Source organism: Salvelinus sp. IW2-2015, linkage group LG6.1 (genome assembly GCF_002910315.2).
Source record: "Salvelinus sp. IW2-2015 linkage group LG6.1, ASM291031v2, whole genome shotgun sequence".
NCBI classification, from domain to species: domain Eukaryota; kingdom Metazoa; phylum Chordata; class Actinopteri; order Salmoniformes; family Salmonidae; genus Salvelinus; species Salvelinus sp. IW2-2015.
In genome coordinates this window covers 29,544,595-29,570,974 of record NC_036845.1, presented here as the reverse complement: position 1 = coordinate 29,570,974, position 26,380 = coordinate 29,544,595, and the positions used below count along the sequence as shown (strand labels likewise).

The 26,380-nt window shown below is 43.3% G+C and overlaps 2 protein-coding genes across 2 annotated transcripts in view; one reads left to right on the top strand and one right to left on the bottom strand.

Moving 5' to 3' along the window:
* Positions 1-13,014, bottom strand: part of LOC111964784 (dedicator of cytokinesis protein 2-like) — a 169,685-nt gene extending 156,671 nt beyond the window's left edge. The window contains 11 exon segments of the mRNA XM_070443843.1: positions 390-640; positions 789-865; positions 1,033-1,108; positions 1,597-1,732; positions 1,894-1,975; positions 2,957-3,114; positions 5,002-5,137; positions 6,603-6,751; positions 7,102-7,188; positions 7,396-7,460; positions 12,972-13,014. Of these exon segments, the coding sequence (XP_070299944.1) occupies positions 390-640; positions 789-865; positions 1,033-1,108; positions 1,597-1,732; positions 1,894-1,975; positions 2,957-3,114; positions 5,002-5,137; positions 6,603-6,751; positions 7,102-7,188; positions 7,396-7,460; positions 12,972-13,014 (1,260 nt within the window).
* Positions 13,015-21,142: 8,128 nt separating this feature from the next.
* Positions 21,143-26,380, top strand: part of LOC111964757 (histamine H2 receptor-like) — a 17,458-nt gene continuing 12,220 nt past the window's right edge. Inside the window, exon 1 of the mRNA XM_023988575.1 lies at positions 21,143-21,225. The gene's annotated coding sequence lies outside the window, so the exon portion shown is untranslated. The remainder of the gene's footprint in view (positions 21,226-26,380) is intronic.

Sequence of the window (26,380 nt, the reverse complement as noted above, 5' to 3'; positions counted from 1 at the left end):
GACAGAAAGAGAGAGACGACAGAAAGAGAGACGCCAGAAAGAGAGAGACGACAGGAAGAGAGAGACGACAAATAGAGAGAGATGACAGAAAGAGAGAGGCGACAGAAAGAGAGACGACAGAAAGAGAGATGACAGAAAGAGAGATGACAGAAAGAGAGATGACAATCAATTCAACCAACTCCCATCCACCTAGATACATCCAACCCAACAACCCTAAACAGTAGATGACATATGAAATACAAAGTATGATACAGTGCTGAAACAGTATCCCTTCTTGGCTACTTCCAGATGGCCTTGGCTGTAATATTGTTATGTTCTATTTGTGTGACACAGTTTTTATATTTGGTGTGACACACACACACACACACACCGTGTCCTCCCCAACTCACCGGCACGGCCTTGCCCTCCTCGTCACACACCATCATRATGACCTCCATGTTCTTCTGGGTGGTCTTGTTGTACTTGTCAAAGTCCCCGGTCCACAGAGTCAAGTAGATGTCGTTCCGGATGTCCCCCGGCATGATGATCTCTGGGAATCCCAGTTTACGGGCCACCACCGTGCTGCGGTCCACCAGGTGGGGGTACTCCTTACGGATCTGGACGATGTCGCCGACCAGGGCCTTCATCGTCACCCACAGACCTGGAGGAAGGAAGGGGGCAAGCGTTGATAACAAAGTCGTTGGAATAGTGTGAAGAGTCCATTCAGTAATAGTACTGTGATAACGACAGCCAGTAGAGACATCAGCCATGAAGTGGTCGTTTGGGCTACTCTGTGASGTGTGTGCTACCTTGTCCTCCACTGTCTCCTCGCGATGCTGTCACCTTGTTCAGCAGGGAGTGGAGGAAGTCATTCTCTGCCACAACCCTGTAAACACACACACACAAACATTTCAACTACATACTCCCCCCCCCCCAAAAAAAAATGGGGGAATTTTTTCCCCCAAACTAACAACATTTCAACTACATTACAATGACTAAACGAGGTAGGGATGGAGGGACAGAGGCGGACAGGGAGAAGGAGGCAGGACTCACGGAACGAACGGGATGAAATACTGCTTCTCCTCGTCACACTCTATCTTTCCTTTGATGATGTCACTGATGTCCATCACTGCGGAGAAGAAGAAAATAATAGCCTATGTTACATTTTCTGGGATCCACCTAGTAAAAAATAGGCATGTACTGTACGTCAAGCCATGACCACTATCAGCGGACCCCAATTCAAAATCGTGTTAACACTGCCCACTACCCTATGCCATACACTAGTACCTACCTGCCACTCCAAAGGGCCTGCGGAGGCCCTGGGTACACTTCTTGGTGCTTGTCTCTTTCAGTTCCATACGACCCACTCTCACTATCTGACAGATCAGGTAGATCTTCTCTCTGTTCAANCGTCACACTCTATCTTTCCTTTGATGATGTCACTGATGTCCATCACTGCGGAGAAGAAGAAAATAATAGCCTATGTTACATTTTCTGGGATCCACCTAGTAAAAAATAGGCATGTACTGTACGTCAAGCCATGACCACTATCAGCGGACCCCAATTCAAAATCGTGTTAACACTGCCCACTACCCTATGCCATACACTAGTACCTACCTGCCACTCCAAAGGGCCTGCGGAGGCCCTGGGTACACTTCTTGGTGCTTGTCTCTTTCAGTTCCATACGACCCACTCTCACTATCTGACAGATCAGGTAGATCTTCTCTCTGTTCAAATCCTTATTACCCAGGTCCTGGAGGGGTATGAGGGAGGAGAAATCGAAATATCAATGGGGTCCCCGAGGCAAAACCAGTTGAGAACCACTGACCTAAACGATACGACGGTGGCTACCTCAGTAACTTGGGATTCGGGAATCATTTCGGCATCAAACAGTGCTCCCTAGTGGTGACTTACTGTAAAGACAACCTTCAGGTTGTTCAGCATGTCAACGTCTTTAGGGAAACCTTTACTGGTCCAACGGATCAGGTAGTTCTCACTGGAGGGGGGGGGGCATGGAAAGGGTTAACAGAACATTTCTTATAAACACATAATAAACCCTCAATAAGAATCTAAATGCATTGAATGCACATGTTAACAATTTTTGGGGGGACATAAACAAAAATAATTGTTAATCCATTGCTTTCAGCTCTTCCAAAAAAAACGTTTCTCCAAAATATAACTTTTCTTGTCCAGCAGAGACTGACGGTGACTTCCCTATCAATCTGCTCTACATGTACATTGRGGAAATGTTGCCGAGCCATCCAAAGCCCACACCTTCCAAAAATATCCCTGTCACAGTTTGACAGACACCGTGGGCATGATGGAGAATGTCACATCCCAGCTGTAATACTCTGGTCTGGGTGAGAAAGGAGGGAGAGGAGTATAGATCGGTCTGTTTGACAGTGATAGACAGCTATCACCATTAGCTGTTAGTCAAGCTCTGCTCCTCTATGTTCTGCATTACAATGTTCATTATTAAATAGTATGTACAGGACGTAAGACTGCAACCATATTGAGAGCAGGGTGACATGGGAACAAGAGGAGGAGAGGAAGAGAAAAGTAGTGAGAATGAGAGAGGCGGGTACCCATCATCATCACTGGTGTCAGTCAAACTCTGCCTTTCTATGTGCAGCGTTCTATGTGCAGCGTTCTATGTGCAGCGTTCTATGTCAAGTGCTACGCTACAGTACAGCACAGCACAGTACAGTACAGTACAGTACAGCACAGTACACCACAGTACAGTACAGTACAGTACAGCACAGTACACCACAGTACAGTACAGCACAGTACAGTACAGTACAGCACCTAACCCACAGCACAGGAATAAAAACATATGGAAAGTGGGGTAAGAGGAGAAAGAGAGAGGGAGAGAGAGAGAGAGGAGAGAGAAATTAATAGAGGCAGAGGGAGGAAGGGTGACCGAAGCACAAGATAGATGTAAAAAGAGAACTGGATAGAGGGATGTTTAGATAGAGACCTGATGATGGTCTGTTTGTTGGGGTCGTATAGGGACATGAAGAGTTCAGAATCCTCTCCGATCCGACAGACGAAGTTCCGGACGAAGACATAGAGGCTGTGAGTGGGAGAGGACTGGATCCGGGCCGAGATTACCGAGTGGCCCGTCTGAACGTTGGACTAGCAGAGAGAGAAGAGAGAGAGAGAGAGAGAGAGAGAGAGAGAGAGAGAGAGAGAGAGAGAGAGAGATAGAGAAGAGAGAGAGAGAGAGAGAGAGAGAGAGAGAGAGAGAGAGAGAGAGAGAGAGAGAGAGAGAGAGAGAGAGAGAGAGAGAGAGAGAGAGAGAGAGAGAGAGAGAGAGAGAGCGGGGAGAGAGAGAGAGAGAGAGAGAGAGAGAGAGAGAGAGAGAGAGAGAGAGAGAGAGAGGAGAGAGAGAGAGAGAGAGAGAAGAAGAGAGAGAGAGAGAGAGAGAGAGAGAGAGAGAGATACTTAAATGTAAGGGGCTTGTTGACTATGCCCATACTCTTGGATATCAAATATGGTGCCTGACCAATGTCTTCTTTGTATTCTCTTTATCGCTACTTTCTCAACTCTCTCAATCTTACTTCATCCACACTTTTCTCCCAATCTCTGTAACTCCACCTCTTCAACCCTGTCCCCACTTTCCCTTATTCTCAGTCTTTCTTTCTCTCTTACTCTGGGTTCTATTTTCGGCTATGGCTAAGGAGGCGATTGATAGGAGCCTAGAATTTTGTATAGACGTGCGAATGTTATGCGTAAAGACATTTMGGCCCCACAGTGCCATGGAACGAGAGAAGCGATTTATGGTATCATGTTTCCGACCCGATCCTATATAGAACAATTGTTGTTGGTTTAAAAAATGTTGACTGTTTTTTGTTTAATTTGATTAAAAACCAAACGTATTTAAAAAAGATTATGTGTCCATGTCATGGTTCGAATGCAATGCAATCTGGAGAAGTGCAAGTATGATCCGTAAAATGGTTCCATGTTTAAAAAACATTACATTTGCGAGCAGTATAAAGGTGAGTGGACATTCCCCCTTTCTCTTTATATTGGATCTTTATCTAGCTCCTGTGAAAAGTTTGGATCTGCGTAAAACTCTCCATGAACTAATTTCCATAGTCCATATTCCAAGTTTTCTTCTCTGTACTATAAGCCCACGGGGAGCAATTATGGCCTGTAACTGTTTTTCAGACGTACAGATGTAGGATCTTCATTTGATCACCCTGTTGCAATGCAGGAAATATAAAACTTGTAGTGTATTTTAGGTTTAAAAAGGCTTCTGAAGTTTGTCATTTCTACTTAGAAATTTCAGACTTGATTTTCCCTTACGAAAAATGTATCAACCTCTACACAAATGTCCATTAATCATAATCCACATAATCATTTACATTTCTAGTTGCTTCAGGATTATTTAACTGCTGTAGCAAACTGGCTCAAAATGAGATCCTACATCTGTAGCCTATTTAAAACAAGTAGTTGTTTCGTTTTTATTAGAATTCGATTAGAATGATCAGTCTTTTTAGGCCTTATCAATAGCGTAGCGAATTTAATCTTCATGCTTATTGACTATGTTTGGCATGTCCAGACTGCAATTTACAGTAGGCCTAGCCTCTATATCAGTGCAAATGCTATAGTCTATGTTTAAGAAAGTATTTTCATATTGAAGCAGTGAAATTAGAACAATGCGGACTGCAAATATATTCATCATAATTTAGTAAATATGGTGCAGGCTATTTAACGAACTAGGCTATAATAGACTAACATTCAAATTGGAGATGATGACAATGCAATACATTAAAAAAAAGAAATACCCAACTTGAAACAACCATATACTTAGCCATGGGGCATGTTCTGATTGCCCAGTGAGGGTCCAAGCCTCAACTCACCAACAACTTGTTTTTTCATCAAAACACAGCCCTTTCATGCCACCACCAGCTACTGCGCCCATAATTCCAGTTGTGAAAATAGCTAAAATATTTCTAACAGCCCCTTGAAACTATAGCGCTAAGATGTATCATTGTGATAGGTTTGTTAAAACCTGACCTGTTCCTCTTTGATGCGTTCGTTGATCTTGGTGGTGGCRTCTTGGTGGGCTCGGAACAGGCTGATCACACTGGCGTTCTCTGGGTCCAGCATGTTCCCATTCACATCCCGCACCACCAGGTCCAACTCCAAGATCCTGGAGGGGACAGGGAGGAGGAAGGAAGAGGAGGAAGAAGGTGGAGGAGGTGGAGGAGGAGGAGGAAGAAGGAGGAGAAGGAGCAGATGGAGGAAGAGAAATGTTTATCTCTCAGACAGATGCAGAGATGGAATTTTCCCAAAGGAGAATAATCTATTTTAGTGATAATGTACACTCTTAGACGTGAAGGTAACTGGAAGAACATTTTGGGTTGCCACACAGGCGGAGCCTTTCCAGTTGAGAAAGATTCCTTGAGGAACCCCTCAGAAAAACCTTTCTGTGATGGAAGGGGTTCAGTTATGAACCTTTTAAATAATATATTGTCGAGGTGACAGCCTATCAGATTGGAGGCATGGTTTRTTGGAAGTATGGCTTTTCAGATATTTATTTTTTGGTCACCTGCAAATGTAATTCCTCTTCAAGTTTGTACACTGCAAATTCAAATGTTCCTTGAATACTTATGCATATTACATATAATATGAATAATATTAACGATGCTGATTACGTACAGTAATAAAGTGGTAGCTATTTCAACTTTGGGATTTGCACAGGCTCTTGAGGAACTCACACACCTCTATTGCATMATCTGCCTACTGCCATAATCAGTTTAATATCGAATTATTAGTGTGCATGTAAACATAGTCAATGAGGGTAACAGTCATGTAAACGCCATACTCTGCTTATCTTAATCGGCATTAAGGTCAAAATCGAAGTAGTCATATGCCGATTAAAACCACTGGTTTTCGGAGCAATCTTTCAAGTGATTAACATGTAGACATCTTAAGCGGCGTTCCAGCCGTGTATTTGATCATGTGCTAGCACCAGCCGAGCGAGCCTCCCTCTTTAGTGTGAGTGAAGTGTGTTCGGAACAACTGAATGTACTCTTCTTAGAAGTCGTTTTCAAATACAAACGTCATATGTCCGAACTCAGAATCAAATATACTTTGCAAAAATAACGTGTTCGCTGTGATAGAGCGTTTATTTTGATTTGTCACTTTTCTGCATTTATCAGAGGGCCAATCAGGTAGCCTGATTTCAGATGTGTCCATGGAAACAGAATTATTAGGGAAATCGTTCTTCTTGCAAAGCATGTCAATGTTCAAATCAAACTATTATTTTAATCTGACTATCAACAATAATTGCATTAACTGCCCTCACTGAAGCTACTCAGTGTTCAACCTTAACATGTGATGACAATACAACAGAACAGATGAACAGGAATTACATTTACTCTAACGGGTGGCCCAAAAAATATATATCTTAAAGCCACGCCCCTGCCATGCCTCCATTGCAGAGGAACCCATTGCTACAATGAACCATTAAATGTTCTTCCAAGAACCCCCTCAACTAACCGAAGGTGAAAATATTATCCATTGAATAGTAATGGTTCCTTGAGGAACTCCAGGGTTTCTCGAGTCACCACTGATTCTAAGAGTGTAGTTCTGTTAGAGTCTAAGGGCCATACTTGTTGCCATAGTCAATTTTGGAGGTGACTTTCTGTTTGAGCTCCTTGAACTCGTCGCTAGGCAACGTGCCAGACAGGAGCTGCGAACGCCATTCCATCAGATCCCACATCAGCCGTTGGACCTGCACCACACGCTTCTTCTTATTGGCCTACACACAGAGACAAATGGTTACACACACACACACACACCATGCACACACAGATGCACACACACTCGTACAGATGTGGGATCTTAATTTGATCACTCTTTAGTTACTGCAAATGTTCCTGCACAACAGGAAATGCACACTTGTAGTGGTTAAAACAGCTTCTAAAGTTTGTCATTTCCACTTCAAAATGTCAGACTATGTCAAACTAATGTCAGAATAATTTAAATGTCCTGTTGCTGCAGGATTATTTTCCTGCTGGAGCAAACTGGCTCAAATTAAGATCCTTCATCTGTACACGTACACACACACACACAAACACAAACAAACACAAAAAGTGTTGGGGTGTTTACCACGTAGAGTTGTTTCCAGATGCTTCCCCACTCCCTCAAAGTGGTGGTCACCTCCTTCACTAGGGGCATCTCTGCTGACAACACCACCTCCTGGTCCCTGTGGAATTAATACCACATATTACTGACGCCACGCACGCACGCACACACCACACACACACACACCACACAACACACCACACACAACACACCACACACACACACACACACACAACACACACACACACACACACACACACACAACACACACAACACACCAACACACACACACACACACACCACCACACACACACCCACACACCACTCACCTTGCTTTTCAATGATGACCTTCCTCAGCTGCACTATGCTGGCCGGGAAGCTCCCTGTGAAGATAAGGGGGGAGAGAGGTAGAGAGCGGGGAGAAAGGACAGACATAAAGAGTGAGGGAGAGATACAAGTCTACATACCTATTTGCTCACTTCCTACGGCCACCAAGAACAAGATAAACATGCGACTTCACATTCAGACCACTCCAAACCCAAACGGCATCCCGTTACTCACCTGGTCTCTAACCTGGTCCTCAGGAGGTGGTATTCGTTACATCCCCTGCTCAGAATCCTTGTTATCCGCTCGGGACGTAGGAAAGAAAGAAGGAGAGAGAAGAATCGGCGCCGTGATCAGAACACGCACCAGACAGCAACCCCGAGGAAACCAACAAAAGATATGACCAGCCAATGACAAAGCACCACGGAAGAACAAAGAGGAACACTAGATCCCAGACTCAGATACAAACATTATACACATAACAAAAATAAAAAGTCACAGCACACACGCTGACCACAACACCCGATACCACACACCTACACCACACTGATCAAAACGGTAGCTTAGTAATCAATCATGCTTAAAGACACTGGACATCAAGGCGCAGGCTCCCACTTCCCAGAATTTGCAACCGGTCCACACCATTCACATCCCTCAAACCACAACCAGTCAACCATTGAGTAGCATTCTCCCACTCAACCACTCAGCGGTTCGCTGGATGATGCCGACTCTGTCGTCCGGCCAACCCATCCAGGAGCAGCGTGCTTACACAACCCATGCAGGCAATGGCAATTCCATGTACTACATAGGGAGACACAGAGAGGAAATGGCCAACAAATGAAATGTCCACACCGTAAGAGAGTAAGGGGTCAAAACGATAATGCATACAGAGAAGCCTGAGGATAAGAAAACCCTAAACCGAAACGAACCATTAGCTTTTGGTTTGCCCACACTCTTAAACCCAAAACAAAAATAACCATCAACAGTGGGATCGTTGTTCGGGGGAGGCGCAGAGGGTATGTTCGATATTTCTTGTTTTGCATTCAGTTGCAAGCCCTGAACGCATAGGCGGTTATACGAACGTGAAGATGGTACAAAAAACCATTAAGAAACACGGTAGCTGCATGTGCCAAAAGAAATTTACACTTAGACTACCGGGTGAAGTCCAGGTGACAACTATGATCATTGTAGATTCCGAATATGCCTCCACTGCTGGTTAACCATCCACCTTCAGATATTAGCTGATAGGATGAAGGGATTACAGTTCAAAGGAGGACTTTTATAAAGGCCACTTGAGACGAAGCTGAGGACAATGCGATTTGCTCGTACTCGTGGGTTTCAATTCACGGAGGGACTGAGGCACTAGAAATATAACAAAAAGCGAGACTTAAGTAGGCCCTAGAATCTGGGAAACGGAGGAGAGAGACTGGAGGAGACGGATAGGTGACGGTAGTAAGATAGCCGGAGACCCTGCAAACGCTCAACAGTCAGTGTGATATCAGAGGAAGAGACGAGATGGAGGTCCAGACAAGACCAGCAAGAGAGAGAAAGGAGAGAATCGCCCACAATGGTGACACAACTGTGGGAGAAGAACGTTGGAGGGCAACCCCGCGGGACAGGATCAGTTGAGGAGAAGAGAGACGGTATTGGTGAACTTTGTTAAGTCAAATGAGTGCCGCTGACAAATTTGATGGCTGTTCTGAGGGCACAAGAGGGGGAGCTGCGGCACTCATGATAGGACAGGTAGTCCAGTGGCCATACATAGAAAAGTAGGATTAGGAAGTCTACTGCAAGGTCAATGTTCAATTTGACCTAGACTTCAATTCTATCTGGCAAATTTCATAGTTGATCTATCCCACCCCGCCTCCTCCCTCTCCCCCTCTTCTTCTTCCTCCCTGCCATCCTAGAGGCACCCCGCTGGCTGGCCAGCTGGCTCTGTCTGCACTGCTACTACCACCCACACACACCATACTATACGTAAACTGACAAAGGAATGCTTCTCTCTCTACGAACATAATCCACATGTGCAGATAAACACCACACAGCGAGGGAAGTTTCCAGAGGTGTCTGTCTGCATCATCGGTGTGTCCCAGAATCCGTAGTTGGGCCGGGCCCAGAATGCGCGACAGTATATTACGCCCAAACTCATATATACATGGGCTCTCCAACCCTGGTTCCTGCAGTACCCAGTGTTTAGTTTGGGAACCAAGTGAAATCTGTTCGGGGCACATCGATAGTGACATGTTTTCGCAACAGAACACATTTCACTAAACTGTTGACAGCGCCCTTTGCCCCCCACGAGATAGGAATAAAGGAGAGCGAGGAGGAGATGGAAACGCACGGTTGGTGAGATATTCTGTATAGGTAAAGTAATGTGTCACCAGTTAATTATGCACATTCCCTATTTACTAGCTAATCAAAATCAAATACAAATTCACTTAATTGTAGGCAAACTGTAAGCCGCCCTTCACAATCGATGAATCAACAGCATCACCCAGGGCTATATGTTCTCTACCAGGACTTGGTGGGTAGACATTTTGGAGTGTAGCATCAAGCAACCAGTCCATCCAGTATGCATAATAATGCAGTCCACACTCAAAGGCGATTACTCGAATGTGTATCATTTGGGAGTATACCTTGCACCAATTATGTACGAAAGGCATCTTTAGTCGGTTTTGTKTTATGTTTTTTCTGCCACGTGTCGTATGCATAAGCTCTAAAATACATATGGGTGTTTTGAATGAATCATCACCTTAGAAAGAAAGCTCTGTCCGCGTCACTGCGTTAGGCTTTGAAGCAACATCCACAACGAACTTGTTTTACACTCAATATTTAAGAAGGTGTTCCTAATGTTTGGTATACTCAGTGTATAAATGCTTGTTCAGATTACATAAAGAAAAAAAGGATACATGTTGGTGCGACTATGTCAAGAATTGTGTGCCTTCTTTAATGTGTCCAATAACAATAGTTATACCGCCCCCAAAAAACGTTCTTGTTCATCAGTAATAACATGGTTGTGCACTGTCTTCCATTGTTCTGGTGTTTTACAGGTCTGTGTACACATGATGCTAGAAATGGAAACCTACTCACGCCACTGTGCCGCTGCTCTATTTGTGACACCCAGAAACCTCATGTTACTTCCTCCCTTCTACACTTCCTGTGTTTTCAATCTAACAYGAAAGAAGATTTAGCCATTTTAGAATCCATTACCTGCAATTCTGCACATTTTGCCCTGGGATGTAGAGAAAATGTTGTAGTTTTAAAGCAAAGTTTGCTGCAATTCTACACATTTCGTCATGGGACGGAGACTATAGGGCTGTGGCGGTCACGACATGTCATGCAAATGCTGCCGGTCTCACGCTAATTGACTGTTAATGAACCTAAACATGTTTAGCATCTCCAGGCTTCCACGCATACAAGCTGCTGATGCAAGCCTTCGGGGAAGAAAAGTTGAATAAATCCATTTAATATAGCCTACACCATCACAATAACATGAATTATTGATTTAGTTGTGATAGGACTATAAACCWGGGAATGTCTTAGAAAAATGCGAACATATGGACTGCGTGATGTKACTTTATACTGAGGGTTTGGAAAAAAGACGCAAGACAGGCATGCACTCTGATCCTTGCGCTTCCAGCGGAGAGAGAGACAATTGCATTACTGCTCTGCGCTCTTAGAAAAACAGGTGCTATCTAGAACTTAAAAGGGKTTTTCAGCTATCCCAATAGGATAACCCTTTTGAAGAACATCTTCTGGTTCCAGGTAGAACCCTTTTGAGTTCCATGTAGAACCCTTGCCAGAGAGGATTCTACATGGAACCAAAAAGAGTTCTACCTGGAATCAAAAAGAGTTCTACCCGGAACCAGAAAGGGTTCTCCTATGGGGACAGCCGAAGAACCCTTTTGGAATCCTTTTTTCTACGAGTGATCTTGTATACCAAGCAAGTTATGGTATATCTAATCAATGGAAGATGACAAAATTAAAAGTGAACTGTGAAAGAAAGGTTACAACGACCAAAAACTGCTATTTAGGCTATAATCTGAATGGAGTTGTTGTTATGTGTAKGTTAACTGTAGGATGGTGAGAAGCGCAGTAATGTAGTTAGCTAGTTTCTCTCAGTGTGATGCAGTCAAGACAGGTACTATGTAATCGGATGGAATAATAAATAACTAGCAAGTAGTTAGTCTGGCATGAGTTAACAGCGGTTGCAGTTTCTCCCACTGTGCCTGCTCCAGTGCTCTGTCTTACACACACATTCACACACACACACTGCACAGCCTCCACCTCCCCATAGCCTACATCTTCTCGCTCTGTGCCTCTCTCTCTCTCCCTTTTCTCCATAGCTCCAAAGTAGCAAAACAATTGGCTTTTCTGCTGCTTCCCTCACTCGGATCGGACCGGGTCCATAAGGCGACGGGTCTGGTTGTCCTTTAGGTACTTTCGGAACGAGTTAAAACTGTTTATTTATACATATTGGGTCCGGTGCTTTCGCGTGTCCATTTCGGAACAGGACCTGTAACTCCCATCACAATTTGTCCTCATCATTCAGATTGTTCAAATTCAATCAGGAAGTGTTTAGAGAGTGATTAGAGGGACAATAGAGTGCTGAGTACCAGGCCATTAGAGATTGCCGTTAGCAAATTTGGTAGGATACCCATCAGCTCCATTAATTTACGCAGTTTGGGATGGGATTACATTGAACAATGGTCACCGGGAATTGGACTGCGGGTCATGACTCATGACTGCCTGCGTGGAGGTAATAATGTTACCATGACAGCCCTAGGCGGAGAGACGATTTTGCAATTTTTTAACTCATTTCATGCAATTCTACTCATTTTGCCTTGGGGTGGAGAGAAATGTTCGACTAACAAAATCAACGGGGGTGCTTCAGTCTGTAATTCGACCATGATTTCTACACGTTTAGACTAACTAACAAATTTTTTTTTGGAACTCATTCGGGGTCTCAATTTACTGTTGAGAGTTAGAAAAGTAGAATACACAAGGTGAAAGGAAAAACATTTGGTTGTGCATCAGCAGTTGTATACTATTCTAACTCTCAACAGTAAGTTGAGACCCCGACTGAGTTCCTAAAAATAAAAAGGGGTGCGTGTAGCCCGTGGGGCCCATCACTGTTCTAATGCATTGTAGAACTACTGCAACAAATACAACCCCTGCTCTGAATATCAATATGTTTATGTTTATGAAAAGTGACAGTGATAGAATCGGTCTTTCTGATTAGGAAACATGCCAGGGTTGAGACAGAGCAACTGCTATCATGTGTGTCAAGTGATTCCTGACAGTCATGTCACAAAGTCACTTGTGATGCAGCCATTGAAGCACTCTGAGCAGGCATTTTGTTTCTATCAGGTCTATCAGTGATCTCTACCTCATCTCTCTCTATCATGTCTGTGCAGACAGTCAGAATGTTAGTCAGTTACCTGAGGTCTGCCCACTTCCTGTCAAGGAGGAAGTGAGGGCGATCGGAGATCACCCTCTGCAAGCAAGCAAACACACACAAACACATACACACACACTTAGGACTGCACAGGTGCGTGTGGGTTACTTACCTATGCCATATCGCTCCGTTGTGGTCGTCATCCAAGGAGCCATGACTGCCTTTCTTTTCTCTCTCTCCACCTCTCTCCCGTACTCTCTTTCTTTGGGTGTCTGAGATACGTTTTCGGCTCTACCTCTCACTTCTGCGTTTTTTTTTTGTCTGTTTCTGAAAGCAGATAACTCCTCCCCCTCTCCCCTTCCTTCCTCTTCTCTTGCTCTCTTCACAGCTGTCATGGGATAACCGTCTCAGTAGTTGTTTATGTAGAGGCCTGTTCACTAACTGTAGCTCTCTATGTGACCTCACTCTTAGATAAAAGGGTCCCAAAAAGGTTATTCGGCTGTCCCTACAGGAGAACCCTTTTTGATTCCAGGTAGAACCTTTGTTGTTTCCAGGTAGAGCTCTTTTTGCCCGTTGTGTAGAGGGTTCTATCTGGAACCAAACGGCTTCTACCTGGAACCAAAAAGGGATCTTCAAAGGGTTCTCCTATGGGGACCGCCAAATAACCCTTTTAGGTTCTAGATAGCCCCTTTTGTGTAGTCCGAACGATGAACCTGTTCTCAATGAGTGTTCAATGGGCAGCGTGAGTGTACTACATGAGGCAATAGTTTAGTCTAAAGTGACAAATGATCTTACTAACTTGTTGGCAGCCTATCTGAAATACAMATTTTTTCATAGGCCTACTATGTTCGATATAAAACACAACAGATACTTGGCAACATGTTTCAGCTCCTGCTTGGGCAGCGCTCCTAAAAACACAAGCTCCTCTTCTCTCTCCTCTTTCTGCTCCTTTGCATGTGTGATGGAGTGACCAGACAGAGTGATGTAGCCAGCCCTGGATCTAAAACAGCTTGTGCCARTCCACTCCCACTGTGGATGTAGCCTAATCTTGGTAAACCATCCGGGAGCTAACAAATCTGTTCCGCTGCACGGATTCAATAGGCAATAGGAGGCTAGATGTAGCTTACTACTACTACACCAATCTCTCATTATGAGTGATGGGACCGTAAAAATTGATGTGTAGCATGTAGTTGCCTCACTTATCCACAAGAGGGTAGTATACGTTACATTTTACTAGAGGTCATAACTATATACAGTAGTTGCACAGTAAAAGCAAGTGTTCGCTTTTTAGAAACATGAGAGCTGAACAGACCCACACATAAATGATGAACCTTTATAAAAAAAATGTTTTGACTTGATAACATAATAATCGATTGTCTATGAGATAAAMCTATCCAAATATRGTCAAATTGATTTCTGTATAACACACCCGATTTCATTCAAGTGACCTCTCTCATSCACAGTCCACAGCATGCTCGGTCCGCCACAGCATGCATCCATGGTCCATTACTTACATGTTCCTTTGGGAACAGAATGGAGAGATCAGAAGACCAGCAGTGGGAAAAACAGTACTCAATTGTCATACATGAGTAAAAGTAAAGATACCTTAATAGAAAATGACTCGAATAAAAGTGAAAGTCGCCCAGTAAAATATGACTTCCGTAAAATTCTAAAAGTATCTGGTTTCAAATGTACTAAAGTAAAGTGGTGGGAAAAGTACTCAAATGTCATACTTGAGTAAAAGTACAAAGTAAAATTATTCCAAATTCCTTATATTAAGCAAACCAGATGGCACAATGATCTTTTTTTATTTATTTTTACAGACAGACAGGGGCACACTCCAACACTCAGAAATCATTTACAAACGCAGTATTTGTGTTTAGTGAGGCAGTAGGGATGACAACACGTTATATTGATAGGTGCGTGATTTGGAACGATTGTGCTGTCCTGTCTGAACATTCGAAATGTAATGAGTACTTTTGGGTATCAGGGAAAAGGTATGGGAGTAAAAAGTACATATTTTCTTTAGGAATGTAGTGGAGTAAAAGTCCAAGTTGTAAAAAATATAAATAGTACTTACAATAATTTTTACTTAGGTACTTTAAACCACTGCCGAAGACCTTTTCTTTCAAACTGACAGACAGGAAACCACAATGGAACATACAAAAGGACTGAATATAAATGATAACACATTTATCTAGTTTTGAATGTGTGTCTGGGTGCATGTTTGCAGAGTCGCCGGAAAACAGCCCCAGTACTACACACAAACACACTAACGCACATTCATTTATACATTATAATTGATTCACAATTGGTCCATTCCACTCAATTAAGCAAATCAATGTCCCCTTGCAACCCTAAATACGCAACTCAAACGTCCCAACCCCAAAAAAAACAATCCGTGCCATCAGACATTTGGGTTCCGTGTGTGTATTTTTGTAATCGCGTTAGAACTCACAGACTGGAAATAGTGGGTCACAATGATGTTCCATACCATCCTTCTCTCCCGTAAGGACACTCTGTGTCGTTTCATCCTGTTATGAGGTCTGGATGTATATACCTCACTGTATAGTCTGGAGTTAAACAGGCTGGGGCCAGGAACTACTGTAAAACTCCTCTTTTAAAGTTAATCCGTACAACTTTTACATATAAAGTACCTAGCCTTATATGGTATTTCACCAAATAGGAAGACGCACAGCTACATACATGCACACGCACACACAGGGTTGGATGGATTACTTGAAAAATCGAATCAGTTACTGATTACAGATTATTGACAATAAAGGTCATTAGTAAAGTAATCCTTTGGATTGCTCAAAATGAGTAACGTCATCTGATTACTTTTGGATTACTTCCTTGGTTAGCCAACATCTGCCTCGTCAGTTTATGCTGCAGACCAATCAGTTCCCCCAATCCCCCAGAAGTGCTTGCTGAACTTCCTGCACCTCCTTGACATTGAAATGGCATCACTGCTAAAATGTWAGATTTACTGTCAAGTTTCAGGGAAAGCTTTCACAATCCTCATTCTTTGATTGTGAAATGATAGGCCTACTACACCCAACCACCAAGCAGATTGTGGCCAGTTAAAGAGGAGATTGTCATTTGAATGGCTCACCCATCTTTGACATTACAGTCTGGCATGATAAAGCCTTCAGTAGACAGATATTTTGTATTTTTTAATTTAACCTTTATTTAACTATGCGAGTCAGTTAAGAACAAATTCTTATTTAAAATGACAGCCTACACCAGCCAGACCTGGACGACGCTGGGCCAATTGTGCGCCGCCCTATGGGACTCCCAATCACGGCTGGATRTGATGCAGCCTGGATTCAAACGAGGTACTGCAGTGACACCTCTTGCACTGAGATGCAGTGTCTTAGACCACTGCACCACTCGGGAGCCCAATATCACAGATGTAACAGAAATGTTAATTATTTATTATTAATATTATTATTTATTTGTTTTGTGCAAATACTATGAATACTGTTGCAAATACTGTTGTCCGGACCTCTGGCTGTCTCTATGGGGGTGCCACAGGGTTCAATTCTCGGGCCGACTCTCTTCTCTGTATACATCAATGATGTCGCTCTTGCTGCTGGTGATTCTCTGATCCACCTCTACGCAGACGACACCATTCTGTATACCTCTGGCCCTTCTTTGGACACTGTGCTAACTAACCTCCAGACGAGCTTCAATGCCATACAACTCTCCTTCCGTGGCCTCCAACTGCTCTTAAATGCAAGCAAAACTAAATGCCACGCTCTTCAACTGATCGCTGCCCCGACCTGCCCGCCCGATCAGCATCACTACTCTGGACGGTTCTGACTTAGAATATGTGGACAACTACAAATACCTAGGTGCTTGGTTAGACTGTAACTCTCCTTCCAGACTCACATTAACATCTCCAATCGAAAATTAAATCTAGAATTGGCTTCCTATTTCGCAACAAAGCATCCTTCACTCATGCAAACATACGCTCGTAAATCTGACCATCCTACCAATCCTCGACTTCGGCGATGTAATTTACAAAATAGCCTCCAGCACTCTACTCAACAAATTGGATGCAGTCTATCACAGTGCCATCCGTTTTGTCACAAAAGCCCCATATACTACCCACACTGCGAGCTGTACGCTCTCGTTGGCTGGCCTCGCTTCATACTCGTAGCCAAAACCACTGGCTCCAGGTCATCTACAAGTCTCTGCTAGGTAAAGCCCCGCCTTCTCAGTCTCACTGGTCAACATAGCAGCACCCACCGTAGCACGCGCTCTAGCAGGTATAGTCTCACTGGTCACCAAAGCAATTCTTCCTTTGGCCGCCTTTCTTCCAGTTCTCTGCAGCCATGACTGGAACAAACTGCAAAAAATCACTGAACCTGGAGACTCATATCTCCCTCACTAGCTTTAAGCACCAGCTGTCAGAACAGCTCACAGATCACTGCACCTGTACATAGACATTCTGTAAATAGCCCATCCAACTACCTCATCCCCATACTGTATTTTATTTTTTATCTTGCTCCTTTGCGCCCATTATCTCTACTTGCACATTCATATATATATTATCTATATATACAGTGGGGAGAACAAGTATTTGATACACTGCCGATTGTGCAGGTTTTCCTACTTACAAAGCATGTAGAGGTCCTGTAATTTTATCATAGGTACACTTCAACTGTGAGAGACGGAATCTAACAACAAAATACAGAAAATCACATTGTATGATTTTTAAGTAATTAATTTGCATTTTATTGCATGACATAAGTATTTGATACATCAGAAAAGCAGAACTTAATATTTGGTACTGTCACGGCTCCTCCTCTGCAGTGCAGGGCGGTTCCTCTGCAGGCAAGAGGAGGGTCGTTAGTGATTGGAGCCACCTGGGCTCAGGGTATAAAGCTGTCACTAATCACTTTTCTCTCTCTCTCTCTGCTCCTCCAGGTATGCTCATGATTTGTTTGTTCCTTTGTAGTTTTGCATAGTTTTCACTCAGTCATGTTCACACACACATATTCACGCATCCATGCACTTTACATCAACCCTTACATTATAATACTTCCACACCTCATTCCTTTTCTTAGTTTTAAGTTAATAGTTTGTTTATAATAAAGAACACTTTTTAATTGGCCTATACCTGTTGTTCGTGTCCCCTCATTTTTGTCACAGGCTATGAGCGCGCTTGTGACAGTAAAAACAACTTTGTTTGCAATTACAGAGATCATACGTTTCCTGTAGTTCTTGACCAGGTTCCACACACTGCAGCAGGAATGTTGCGCCACTCCTTCCATACAGACCTTCTCCAGATCCTTCAGGTTTCGGGGCTGTCGCTGGGCAATACGGACTTTCAGCTCCCTCCAAAGATTTTCTATTGGGTTCAGTCTGGAGACTGGCTAGGCCACTCCAGGACCTTTAGATGCTTCTTACGGAGCCACTCCTTAGTTGCCCTGGCTGTGTGTTTCGGGTCGTTGTCATGCTGGGAAGACCAGCAACGACCCATCTTCAATGCTCTTACTGAGGAAGGAGGTTGTTGGCCAAGATCTTCGCGATCCATGCCATCCATCCTCCCCTCAATACGGTGCAGTCGTCCTGTCCCCTTTTGCAGAAAAGCATCCCAAAGAATATGTTTCCACCTCCATGCTTCACGGTTGGATGGTGTTTCTGGGGTTGTACTCATCCTTTTCTTCCTCCAAACACGGCGAGTGGAGTTTAGACACAAAAGCTCTATTTTTGTCTCATCAGACACCATGACTTCTCCCATTCCTCCTCTGGATCATCCAAATGTGCATTGGCAAACTTCAGACGGGCCTGGACATGCGCTGGCTTGAGCAGGGGGACCTTGCGTGCGCTGCAGGATTTTAATCCATGCGTAGTGTGGGTACTAATGGTTTTCTTTGAGACTGTGGTCCCAGCTCTCTTCAGGTCATTGACCAGGTCCTGCCGTGTAGTTCTGGGCTGATCCCTCCCTTCCCATGATCATTGATGCCCCACGAGGTGAGATCTTGCATGGAGCCCCAGACCGAGGGTGATTGACCGTCATCTTCAACTTCTTCCATTTTCTATAATTGCGCCAACAGTTGTTGCCTTCTCACCAAGCTGCTTGCCTATTGTCCTGTAGCCCATCCCAGCCTTGTGCAGGTCTACAATTTTATCCCTGATGTCCTTACACAGCTCTCTGTCTTGGCCATTGTGGAGAGGTTGGAGTCTGTTTGATTGAGTGTGTTGGACAGGTGTCTTAATACAGGTAGACGAGTTCAAACAGGTGCAGTTAATACAGGTAATGAGTGGAGAACAGGAGGGTCTTCTTAAAAGAAAACTAACAGTCTGTGAGAGCCGGAATTCTTACTGGTTGGTAGGTGATCAAATACTTATGTCATGCAATAAAATGCAAATTAATTACTTAAAATCATACAATGTGATTTTCTGGATTTTTGTTTTAGTTCCGTCTCTCACAGTTGAAGTGTACCTATGATAAAAAGTACAGACCTCTACATGCTTTGTAAGTAGGAAAACCTGCAAAATCGGCAGTGTATCAAATACTTGTTCTCCCCACTGTATATCCTGTTCATCTACCACTCGTGTTTAATTGCTATATTGTAATTACTTCGCCACCACGGCCTATTTATTGCCTTACCTCCCTTATCTTACCTCATTTGCAGACACTGTATATAGACTTATTCTACTTTATTATTGACTGTATGTTTGTTTATTCCATGTGTAACTCTGTGTTGTTGTATGTGTCGAACTGCTTTGCTTTATCTTGGCCAGGTCGCAGTTGCAAATGAGAACTTGTTCTCAACTAGCCTACCTGGTTAAATAAGGTAAAATAAAAATAATAAATAAACAAAACAAGGTTTGCAAAACACTTCAAACAAGTTTCCACTATTTAGCTGAGTGAGCAGCTAATTTATCATGTGGTTAATCTGGGGCACAGGAAGTTGTGTGTGTTGTGTGTGTGTGTGTGTGTGGTGTGTGTGTGTGTGTGTGGTGTGTGTGTGTGTGTTGTGTGCAGACATGTTTAAACTATTCCACAAGAATAGAAAACCAACAAAAATGTACCAACTAGGACATTTTGTTAGTCCCCACAAGGTTTCTAGGGGTTTAGGTTAATGTTAGAATTAGTGTTAGGGTTAGAATTGCGTTAAGGTTAGGGCTAGGAGCTAGGGTTAGTTTTAGGGTTAGGATCAGGAGCTAGGGTTAGGTTAAGGTTAGGTTTTGGGGTAAGAGTATGGGTTGGGTTAGGGTAAGAGTTGGGTTAGGGTTAGAGTATGGGTTAGGGTTAGGTAAAAGGTTAGGGTTTAGGGAAAATAGGATTTTGAATGGGACTGAATTGTGTGTCCACACAAGGTTAGCTGTACAAGACTGTGTGTGTGTGTGTGTGTGTGTGTGTGTGTGTGTGTGTGTGTGTACTGTGATACGTTATCACCTTGACCTGATTGATAACAGGAGGGAGGCAGACACCTTGCGACTCACAAGGAGAAAATAGGGTGGAGCTTACAGGTGTGTGGGGTCTGGTGGGGCTGGAGAGAGGTCGTCAGGTAAGGTGATTAAGGGACAGAGATGTGTGTTTGTAGGTGAACCCATATGTAAGCAGGAGAAGTGAGGCATAGACACTTGGATAGAAAAGAAGTTGTGGGGGAGAGAGAGCAACAGCCACAGACAGACAGAGCAAACGAGAGGAGGGGAAAAGGTCAATAAAAGATTGATAGGGAATGCAAGACAGAGAAAAAGAGACCCACATGAAAATATTTGACAAAAGATCAGCAAAAAGGGATTCCAGAGAGAACAACTCTGCTAACTCTGAAAGCTGCGTGTTCTCGACTAACAAAATACCATCTAATACCAGTAAAAATACACAACAGCTGTCTGAGACTCCTTAAAATCACCCATTAAAGAACATTCCAGTCCTCTCAAAAGTCCCGGGGCAAATCTCAAATAAGGACACTCTATGGTGAGCTCTTGTGAAAAGTAGTATAATGCTGTATATGAGGAAGACAGAAAAGAGACGTTGAAGGATAGCATGAGAGCTAGCATCGAATTAACTTGCTAAGCATGGGGGCGAGTTGTACCAAAGTACYGTGGCTAATTCAGATCTGTATGCTAACTGGCATCTTGTTTTGAAAGGCTTCCCTAATTGGAGGACAGCTTGTTTACCATGCATTGTGAACAGGTATGAAACTAAATTATAAATTGTATTTATATGCAAGTGGAAGACTATTAAAGTTATTGTCAAAGTATATTAACCACGGTAGAGAGAAAGAGAACAGGGGAGGGGGGGCAAGAGAAAATGAGTCATACACACATGCGCGCACCCGCATCATGAACGAGTCTTTGGTTCCCATACAGTCTGACGGAGTCGAGTAACGTTAGAGCAGAGAGGAGGAAAGAAGAGAGAGATGACACAGTACAGGAGTTGGAGTACCACTGAGACTGCGGTGAGTTTTACACGTTCTCTTATTCCAATGTCAGTGACAAGTGAGTACATTTGTACCAGGTGACGTCAGATCTATACTTAATGCCGGTAACAAAAATGCTAAYCTATTAAACGGTCAAATTCTACCACATAACTTCCTCAGGAGCTGAATACATAAATGCCTTTACTATCAAGACCTGTTTTTGACCAAGTTCAAAAACCCATTTATAGGTGATCTGTTCTGAAGCKTATTAATAAGCTACCAAAAAGGACTTTTCAACTCACTCAGCCAGTCACATGCACTGTTGTTATACAGTGTACACGTAACCTGCATGTAACTGGGAACACAATGACAAACACAGAGGTCACCAATTCTCTGGACCTGAGAATGAGGGAGTGTGAGTGGATGATCTGTCTATAGAGTGAAACCCGACAGATCTGTTTGTGTTTCTATTTCAGTAGAAATGGGCTGAAACAGATTTGGCTGAAACAGAAACAGAAACAACTACGTCTGGTTATAAATATTATTTTTTTATCCAGTTGGATAAACACTCCAAACAGTTTACCTGACAGCTCGGTTCTCAKGCAAATCTCTTGTTAAGACACAGGTGTTTGATCACACTAACAATTTTTGTTTTTTAATTTGTATTCAAAGCATCTCACCAATCATACTGTCTTGGCACTTTGGGGTGGCAGGTCGCCGAGTGGTTAGAGCWTTGGGCCAGTAACCGAAAGGTTGCTAGATCAAATCCCCGAGCTGACAAGGTAAAAAWCTGTTGTTCTGCCCCTGAACAWGGCAGTTAACCCGCTGTTCCTAGGCTGTCATTGTAAATAAGAATTTGTTCTTAACTGACTTGCCTAGATAAATAAAATGAAAAAGTCTCATTAGTCGTTCCAGGACCAGCTCTAGAGAAAAAAACACAGCTGAAACTCTTTGGCTGGATTCCAACTTGCTATGCAAGAACGGCTTCCTTTAGCCGGACGGTTAGGTAGATAAATCGTTCCTTTGCTTCCCTTAAAACAACTGGTTCAAGCCCATGCAGACCTTTCACCTTTCAATGGTCCTGAWATAACACAAGTAAACTCAGGTCAAGAGAATTGGAATGTAGATCATCTAAAAGGTCACGTGAGGTCACTTCCACTKAGCATAAATCCTTGTCCTGTCACTGTGTCGTGACACAATGTATACACAGACCCCCCCAAAATACTAAACACTATTTATAATGTCTCAAAATACTGTCTAAGTCCCAAATGGCACCCTATTCCATATATAGTACACCACTTTTGACTAGGGCCCATAGGGTTCCTAAAGGGCCCTGGTCAAAAGTAGTGCGTGTAGGGAAGAGGGTGTAATTTGGGGCAAAGACCAAGTCTATCTAACAATAACAGGTCAACTCATCTCTGTATGACGCAACAACAATTGGTCTTCGAAGATACAGTTGAAGTCGGAAGTTTACATACACTTAAGTTGGAGTCATTAAAACTCATTTTTCAACCACTCCACAAATTCTTGTAAACAAACTATAGTTTTGGCAAGTCGGTTAGGACATCTACTTTGTGCATGACACAAGTAATTTTTCTAACAATTGTTTACAGACAGATTATTTCACTTCTAATTCACTGTATCACAATTCCAGTGGCTCAGAAATGTACATACACTAAGTTGACTGTGCCTTTAAACAGCTTGGAAATTCCAGAAAATTATGTCATGGCCTTTGAAGCTTCTGATAGGCTAATTGACATCATTTGAGTCAATTGGATATTGGAGGTGTACCTGTGGATGTATTTCAAAGCCTACCTTCAAACTCAGTGCCTCTTTGCTTGACATCATGGGAAAATCAAAAGAAATCAGCCAAACCTCAGAAAAAAAATGTAGACCTCCACAACTCTGGTTTATCCTTGGGAGTAATTTCCAAACGCCTGAAGGTACCACGTTCATCTGTACAAACAATAGTACGCAAGTATAAACACCATGGGACACGCAGCCGTCATACCGATCCGCTCAGGAGGAGACGCGTTCTGTCTCCTCGAGATGAATGTACTTTGGTGCGAAAAGTGCAAATCAATCCAGAACAACAGCAAAAGACTCTTGTGAAGATGCTGGAGGAAACAGGTACAAAGTATCTATATCACAGTTAAACGGTCCTATATCAACATAACCTGAAAGGCCGCTCAGCAAGGAAGAAGACACTGCTCTAAAACCGCCATAAAAAAAGCCAGACTACGTTGCAACTGCACATGGGACAAAGATTGTACTTTTTTGGAGAAATGTCCTCTGGTCTGATGAAACAAAATAGAACTGTTTGCCAATAATGACCATCGTTATGTTTGGAGAAAAGGGGGGGGCTTGCAAGCCGAGAACACCATCCCAACCGTGAAGCACGGGGCTGGCAGCATCGTTATTGTGGGGTGCTTTGCTGCAGGAGGACTGGTGCACTTCACAAAATAGATGGCATCATGAGGCAGGAAAAGTATGTGGATATATTGATTAGCAACATCTCAAGATATCAGTCAGGAAGTTAAAGCTTGGTCGCAAATGGGTCTTCCAAATGGACAATGACCCCGAGCATATTCCAAGTTGTGGCAAAATGGCTTAAGGACAACAAAAGTCAAGGTATTGGAGTGGCTATCACAAAGCCCTGACCTCAATCCTATAGTAAACATTTGTGGCAGAACTGAAAAAAGCGTGGTTCGAGCAAGGAGGCCTACAAACTGACTAGTGTTACACCAGCTCTGTCAGGAGAAATGGCCCAAAATTCACACAACTTATTGTGGGAAGCTTGTGGAAGGCTACCGAAACGTTTGACCCAAGTTAAACAATTTAAAGGCAATGCTACTAAATACTAATTGAGTGTATTGTAAACTTCTGACCGCACTGAATGTGATGAAATAAATCATTCTTCTCTACTATTATTCTGACATTTCATTCCTTAAAATAAAGTGGTGATCCTAACTGACCTAAGACAGGGAATATTTACTAGGATTAATGTCAGGAATTGTGAAAAACTGAGTATAAATGTATTTGGGCTAAGGTTTATGTAAACCTCCGACTTCAACTGTATATACAAGTCTGAAATTCTCCTCAAAGTTGCAATCCGCCACAACAGGATGTACACTACCCACAGGTGTGACTGATCCTCTGTGTATCACAGTGAGTAGCCATTTTGTGTCTTACTACTATAGGTCTGACTAACAAATATGTGTCAATGGACGTCAGCCCTTGGTGGGTCAGCTTCATGAGCACAACTATTGTGTGTCCGACTGGCCGTATCACGTTTTCTTTTTTTAAATTTATTTCACCTTTACTTAACCAAGTAAGCAGTTGAGAACAAGTTCTCATTCAACATACAGTCAATAACACAATAGAAAAGTATATATACAGTGTGTGCAAATGAAGTAAGATAAGGGAGGTAAGGCAATAAATAGGCCATAGTGGTGAAATTAATTACAATTTAGCAATTAAACACTGGAGTGATAGATGTGCAGAAGATGAATGTGCATGTAGATCTGGGGTGAAAAGGAGCAAAATAATAAATACAGTATGGGGATGAGTAGTGATGGGCTATTTTAACAGATGGGCTATGTACAGGTGCAGTGATCTGTGAGCTGCTCTGACAGCTGGTGCTTAAATTTAGAGAGGGAGATATGATCTCCAGCTTCAGTGATTTTTGCAATTTGTTCCAGTCATTGACAGCAGAGAACTGAAAGGAAAGGCGGCAAAGGAGGAATTGTCTTTGGGGGTGACCAGTGAATATACCTGCTGTAGCGCGTCTATGGGTGGGTGCTGCTATGTTGACCAGTGACTGAGATAAGGCGGGGCTTTACCAAGCAAAGGACCTATAGATGACCTGGAGCCAGTGGGTTTGGCGACGAATATGAAGCGAAGGCCAGCCAACGAGAGCATACAGGTCGCAGTGGTCGGTAGTATATGGGGCTTTGGTGACAAAACGGATGGCACTGTGATAGACTGCATCCAATTTGTTGAGTGCTGGAGACTATTTTGTAAATGACATCGCTGAAGTCAAGGATCGTAGGATGGTCAAATTTAACGAGGAATGTTTGCAATGAGTGAAGGATGCTTTGTTGCGAAATAGGAAGCCGATTCTAGATTTAATTTTGGATTGGAGATGCTTAATGTGAGTCTGAAGGAGATTACAGTCTAACCAGACACCTAGGTATTTGTAGTTGTCCACATATTCTAAGTCAGAACGTCCAGAGTAGTGATGTTGGACAGGCGGGCAGGTGCGTGCACTGATCGGTTGAAGAGCATGCATTTAGTTTTACTTGCAATTAAGAGCAGTTGGAGGCCACGGAAGGAGAGTTGTATGGCATTGAAGCTTGTCTGGAGTTTAGTTAGCACAGTGTCCAAAGAAGGCCAGAGGTATACAGAATGGTGTCCTCTGCATAGAGGTGGATCAGAGAATCACCAGCAGCAAGAGCGACATCATTGATGTATACACAGAGAAGAGAGTCGGCCGAGAATTGAACCCTGTGGCACCCCAATAGACAATGCCGGAGGTCCGGACAACAGGCCCCTCCAATTTGACACACTGAAACTCTGTCTGAGAAGTCATTGGTGAACCAGGCGAGGAAGTCATTTGAGAAACCAAGGCTGTTGAGTCTGCCGATAAGAATGTGGTGATTGACAAGTCGAATGCCTTGGCCAGGTCGATGAATACAGCTGCACAGTATTGTCTCTTATCGATGGCGGTTATGATATCATTTAGGACTTTGAGGGTGGCTGAGGTGCACCCATGACCAGCTCGGAAAACCAGATTGCATAGCGGAGAAGGTACGGTGGGATTCAAAATGTTCGGTGATCTGTTTGTTAACTTGGCTTTCGAAGACCTTAGAAACAGGGTAGGATAGATATAGGTCTGTAACAGTTTGGGTCTAGAGTTCCCCCTTTGAAGAGGGGATGACCGCGGCAGCTTTCCAATCTTTGGGGATCTCAAAAGATACGAAAGAGAGGGTTGAACAGGTTAGTAATGGGGTTGCAACAATTGCGGTGATAATTTTAGAAAGAGAGGGTCCAGATTGTCTAGCTTGGCTGATTGTAGGGGTCCAGATTTTGCAGCTCTTTCAGAACATCTGTCTGGATTTGGGTGAAGGAGAATGGGGGAGGCTTGGGCAAGTTGCTGTGGGGGGTGCAGGGCTGTTGACCAGGGTAGGGTAGC